Here is a 6,324-nt window from a genome sequence, read left to right on the forward strand (position 1 = left end):
TTTGGCTTTAGATCTCTTTATTATTATACCCGCTTTGTGCAGTGCACCAGTACCACTGGCAGTAAGAACACCCCACACCATGATGCTGCCACTAACATGATTGACAGTTTATACAGTGTTCTTTATGTTTGAAAGTCATACGTTTTCTCCTTGAAGCATACTGTTGTCATTGTGGCTAGATAGTTCAATCTTTTCTCTTTCTTCAAACGTTTTTTGGCCTGTGCCTGTGTATGCTGTGTGTGGCTGATTTCTGTTGAGTAGGTGCTTATTTTTATATCAAAACCCACTCTGTCTGTGGCAGCGTGCAGTAAAATCCACTTTACTGTGGACGGAGAGGCAGGAGTCCCTGCAGTTTCAAGTTGTCCGTTGCATAATTGAACAACATGAACCAAAAGGATGTGCTCCGAGCATCTCATTTTCAGAAACCAGTTTTGCTTCCTTTTATTCGTCTCTCAAAGTGCTTCCAGCCAGCAGACTGCTGAGGTAAACACATCTAGGGTCACATGATCTCCTCCCTCTGCTTGCTGCTCTCTTACCCAAAGAGGAACAAAGTAAAAAGGAATGTAACTGAGAGGCTGAGGAATGCTGATTTAGAACAGTGACTCAGCACTTTGCTGAATCATACCGTGCTTCTGTAAAAGGCTGACTCATCGTGTCATGAGTGCACAGAAAAACACATACAAGGATGTTATCAGAAATGCAGAGTCACTGTGAGTTTAGCACTTGGAAAAAGGGTAAATATAGATGTGCTTGTTAGTGATATTTAGTGATAAGTTTTGAAAAACAATATATAGTCCATTTCTGCTTAATTTCCCAGTTTGTCCATTTAATTAAAAGGGACAGTTTCCATTAATAAACATAAACACTTTAGTCTGTTGTGTAAAAAAAAGCCAGATTTAGCCTTACTAACTACATTTCATCCGCAGCCTCTGGCAAATCGATGCTATAAAACTCAAAACAATGTTTCAGACCTATTCTATCCTACAAGGTCAGACTGACAGAATTTATGGTTAGGGTTTTCCTTCCAGAACATTTACTAGGCAGCAGATACTTTTCCCTTCTAAATGAAGATGTTAGGCAGCATGTTATGGAACAAGCTTGTATACACTTGGCATTGTTCAGCATTAAGAAGGTTGGTAGCTTCACCTTCGTTTCATGGGGATTTTTGCCTCAAAGTGGAGATTACAAAACATTTCAAGAAACATAAACCAAACTGAGAAGATGTTACATTTTATTATATGTATCCAAATTACATGTGATATCTAATTAAAAACTTGGTATTAGCACCACTTATGGCATAAATCATCTCAAGCCAACCTAATGCCAAGAAACAATCACATTTGTAAGACTTTTCATTTAGCAGTTATTCATTCACCTTTATTTCACAACAATAGGGTGTTCTACATGAGTTGCAATTGAAAAAACATTATCTTTTCTATTCTTTCACTGACTCAGTTTTCCACGAAGCTATGAAACTAAAGTGGAAAAGACAACTAGGAAACAAGATATTTGTCACCTAACACCACCTGAAACCGAAGGATCAATAAAAGTTTAAATAGATAGTACAACTTAAGGTGTCATGTAAATAATTCATCTGAAAGGTCTGTAATGTCTCTCAGGGCAACTTGAAACCAAAGCTGAGTATTTCCTAAGAAGGGTCAATTCCCTTTAAATGCTACAGTCACTCACATGTCTGCACTTTGTCCTTGAACCTGAGCTAGGCTCTACAAAAGGTTTTTGCTGTATTTTCTGAACTTGGTTGTACTAAAGATTTTTTTCCTGTTAAAGAGTAGCTGTTTCTCTCCCCTGTCACCATATGCTTGCTCAGGATGAGGGTTGAATTAAAGTAAAGATGCAATCTGCTCATTTTTTCTATTTAATCTGAATAATCTGTGCTATAATTGAAGATAAACTGTGTGCAATTAACTTTCAATCTTAATCTAATTTATGTTTGTAAGGAACTTTTTACAGGGAATTGCTTCTACTTTCAGTACCTTGCAAAAGTATTTGTCACACCTTTTAAACTATAACTTCAATCTATTTCATTGAGATTTTTCAGGAAAGACAACACAAAGTGGTGCATGATTGAAGTTGAAAGAAACTGACTCATGATTTTCAAATTTAAAAAACTAACAATCCACATTACCATAAACACATCATTCCGATAGTGAAACACAGTGGAGGCAGCATCATGCTACAGGGATCCTTTTCTTCAGCAGGGTGATGGAAGCTAATAAGAGTTGATATAAAAACTAATAAAACTAAATGCAGTGCACTTCTGGAAGAAAATGTAATAGAGGAGGCCAAAGACTTGGGTGGAGCTTCATCTTCTAGCAGGAGGACTCTAAACAGAGGCCTATTACATAAAATCCAGGTAAAATACATGGAGGTTTTCTTGTACTGAAATGATCAAATTTGAAACCATTCAAGGAGTATCAATACTTTTGCAAGTACTGCAAGTGAAACGCAAGTGACTGTCCACTGTCTCTACATGCTCATCTAGGAGGAGTGAATGCTGCAAGTCACTGACTGGATGCAATCTGCTGGGTTTCCTTACACAAAAAACGTTTTAATTAATTTCAAACTGTTAAACTAAAGTTGACTATTGTTTTACAATAAATTGGATTGTATGTACTTGACTTGGTATCTGTATGATTTGATTAAATTGACTTTGTAAATTGGCTTGAGACGACATGTTAATTGGCACTATATAAATAAACTGTATGGAAAATAAGTTAATATATATATATATATCCATCCCTAACAAAGTGAAATATATACTGTATATAAAAGATAATATTCACTGACAAGAAGCTGATTAGTAATGTACGGATTTCCACTGCAGGCTTTCCCAAATTACAGGTCCTAAATGGTCATTCTGCTTTGTGACTATCTGGGACGATGACATCACAAGAGGCCCACGAGTCTTAATGGCAGTAATACAGAATACAGTAAACACTTCGAAATAGTTTTTCTAATTAAAAATGTAAATAAAAGGTTAGAAATGGCAAGAAAAATCCAACTAAAATTTTCAACTACAAAAGTTCTAAAAAGATCTCTTTGTGCCTCATGTGATGCCACCAAAGTGTGAAGGCTTATGGGAGGGTGATTTTTGCCTTTATTAAACAACACTTTACAACAAAATAGAAAAAAATAGAGGCTGAACATGCCATATTTCTTCATGTTTCAAACTATATCAAAAATGAGTTCTGTTGATCTTACAGAAAGGTCTTGGTATTTGTGTTAAAGATAAGGTGTCTCGAGGTTCCTAAATGTGCTTGCAAAATGCAACAATGGTAGTTCCTCTACAGTTTAACCCTCACTAGGAGAAAGTTAACATCCTAGTTCATAAAGTTTCCACATATTATTCCTTGGTTTAATGATTCTGCCATGACATGGTGTCTGAGGTGTTTTCTGCTTTGTAATGTCTCGCAACACTGCTCTGGTATTGAGTAAAGCTATTAAAATCACACTGGTTGTAATGCCACATCAGCAGTTTTAAAAGTCATGTGGTGCTTTGGAGGGTAAAATAAGTTCCGTTTAGTAGATTTGTGCTGTGTCATAAAATCAGCTACTGTATTTCAATTCAGGTCTATATGCAGTGGATCTCAAAGTATATGCACCCCTGTTAAAATCAAATTTTTGTGGTCAGAAAATGAAATCATGATAAATCATTTTATCATGATCTTAAAATGAGATATATTTTGTTCAAGTGAAAAAACAAAAACTCTATTAAGGTGGAAATGGAAAAGCTGCACTAACCCAGCTGAATCAGTGAACATCTTGAAACTAATACTTTAATGAAGCACCCTTTGGTTAATTTCAGCATTCATTCTTCTTTGGTCAGAGTCAAGTCCTTGAATTGACAATATTTACTCACTCTGACTTATACATGTTCTTCAGATACATCAGTGTGGGAACAGCTCCTGTTCATTGTTGCTTCAGGTTAACTTATAGATTTAGTTCCAGGCCATTCAAAATCTTTCTTTTTTCAAACACCAATCTTTCTTTTAAAAAGAGAAAAAAGTGTAGGAGCCTTTTTCAGTCAACTAGACAGCAGTGTGCAGCAACATTTTGGGAATAGGCCATGCTCCACCACCCTACGCTATCAACAGCAGTAGACAACTGAGCTAGCTTCAGCACCTTTCTTATGGCATCTCATTAAGAGTGCCTTCAACTGTAGGAACAGTTTTTCACTGAACATGTTCTAAGTTTCGAAACTGTAATATTTTTTAAACCTTGTCATACCTTAATAACAGTAACCCATCCATGCTGTTCCAGCCAGTTAACTGCTTCCAAGGGTGAACGAGTTTGGTTTATCTAAGGCTGGATCAGTCTGCGTTAGTGGTTATTTTGCAGTCCAACCAGCTCCATGACAGTCCTCACTTAGTGGCTGCAAGGTCTCACCTTTGTGTATTTTATGATAGGAGACAGCACAGGGAACATACCAACACATTTAAATCAAGATTCATTTATTTATACTCCGTTCAGATGTGCTGTCTTTTTGTAATAAAGTCGTGTTCAAGCAAACTGGATTAAATTAACATCATTGCGCACATATTTCACACTGACAACAATTTCAATAAACTGCTACTCAGTTTACTTTATGAAACACGTCGTTACGTGGCAACCTGTGGGCAGAAACATCAAGGTTCAGCATTTCCTTGAAGAAATAAAGGACAGAATGTAATTTAATCGTGTTTTGATTTACAGTCTGCTTATCTCACCCTCGCTTGCTGATTGGCGGAAACCTGCAGAGTCACGTATGTCACGTGGTCTGCCAAGCTGTATAAATACAGAGGAGCGTCGGTAGCCATTTCAGACCGGGGAACAAAGCCTAAAGGAGTTCTTGCTTCAACAGTGTTTGGACGGAACCTCTTACATTTTGTTCCTGCATTTTCTTTGAGCCGAGCAGCCTGCGTCCCAGAGAAATTTCAATCCTGCTTCTACTTGAACACTACTAAAGAAGTCGACGTACAGCTTTATTTTTCTACATTTTTTCGTTAAGAAAAACCAGCTAAGATGGAATCCCAGGTGCGTCAGAACTACCACCGCGACGTTGAGGCTGCCATTAACAAGATGGTGAACATGGAGCTGTTCGCCTCCTACACCTACACTTCCATGGTAAGAACCACAGATTACTTTTTACGTTATTAGTGTCCATCTGTTTGTTACGTGACATGTCCGCCACACCCATTAACCACCCAGTTAAAACGCTGCGACACGCAGGTTTTTTTTTTTTTTACTGGAGTTTGCCATGACTCATGCGTTTTGACCACAACTGCTATTTTGCCCGAAAATGATGGGTTAAAGTGTTCTAATAACCGACTTTCCCCTCCAACAGGCCTTTTACTTCAACCGCGACGATGTGGCTCTGCCAGGCTTCTCCCACTTCTTCAAGGAGAACAGTGGTGAGGAGAGGGAGCATGCTGACAAGCTGCTGTCCTTCCAGAACAAGAGAGGGGGGCGCATCTTTCTCCACGATGTCAAGGTAAGCAAAACCAGTTTGCTGTGAACGGGAAGCACACAAGACTAAAAGTAAACCTTTCTATTGAAATTTGAATCTGATGAATACAGGGAAATTTGGGGTCATTGCATGCTGTGGCATACACTTAACACAAAGTGTACATTTTTTTGGAAAACTAAAATGCACTTATTGTTTGTAGGTGTCTTAGAAGCTTCTCACAACATATTTTTTTTTTTTTGCAGAAACCTGAGAAGGATGAATGGGGCAGTGGCCTGGAGGCCATGCAGTCTGCCCTGCAGCTTGAGAAAAATGTCAACCAGGCTCTACTGGATCTGCACAAGCTGGCCTCCGATCATGTCGATCCACATGTAAGGTCTTGTTTTATTTTTGTTTTTTACTGGAAATTGTAAGGTCTTGAAACTAAACTTTTTTTTTTTTTTTTTTTTTCAGCTGTGTGACTTCCTGGAGACCCACTACTTAAACGAGCAGGTGGAGGCTATCAAGAAGCTTGGTGACCACATCACCAACCTGACCCGCATGGATGCCAAAAACAACAAGATGGCAGAGTACCTGTTTGACAAGCACACCCTGGAAAGCAAAAGCTAAACGCCCAGAATTAAACGTGGACTAGACATCTTTAACAGAGGCTTCATGCTAAACCTGAATTTACTCTATTGTTTCAGAAGTATTTCTTTGACCTAGACTAATCAGTTTCTGAAGTAGTTGGTCCTATTGTAACTTTGCTTTGATTCTCTGAATAAACATTTTGAGCTGGAGTTGTCTCTGCTTTGAATTTTGTATGGTTGGAATGTGTAGTGTCTTCTGCTCAAAGCCTCATATGTGCATTCAAAGATTCC

The 6,324-nt window shown here is 38.1% G+C and overlaps 1 protein-coding gene across 1 annotated transcript; it reads left to right on the forward strand.

Annotated features, from left to right (window-relative positions):
- Positions 1-4,803: 4,803 nt before the first annotated feature.
- On the forward strand, positions 4,804-6,243 carry LOC124863702 (ferritin, middle subunit-like). The gene is made up of 4 exons (XM_047358139.1): positions 4,804-5,124; positions 5,345-5,491; positions 5,710-5,835; positions 5,918-6,243. Exons 1-4 carry the CDS (start codon positions 5,023-5,025, stop codon positions 6,071-6,073), a joined length of 531 nt encoding a protein of 176 aa, XP_047214095.1. The 5' UTR covers positions 4,804-5,022; the 3' UTR covers positions 6,074-6,243.
- The last annotated feature ends 81 nt before the right edge of the window (positions 6,244-6,324 follow it).

This window comes from Girardinichthys multiradiatus, chromosome Y, assembly GCF_021462225.1.
Source record: "Girardinichthys multiradiatus isolate DD_20200921_A chromosome Y, DD_fGirMul_XY1, whole genome shotgun sequence".
Taxonomy (NCBI): Eukaryota; Metazoa; Chordata; class Actinopteri; order Cyprinodontiformes; family Goodeidae; genus Girardinichthys; species Girardinichthys multiradiatus.

Coding starts and splice junctions, on each gene's coding strand:
- LOC124863702 (XM_047358139.1), top strand. CDS start 5,023: ATGGAATCCCAGGTGCGTCAGAACTACCACCGCGACGTTGAGGCTGCC. Junction 5,125..5,344: donor CCTACACCTACACTTCCATG/GTAAGAACCACA, acceptor CCCCTCCAACAG/GCCTTTTACTTCAACCGCGA. Junction 5,492..5,709: donor TCTTTCTCCACGATGTCAAG/GTAAGCAAAACC, acceptor TTTTTTTTGCAG/AAACCTGAGAAGGATGAATG.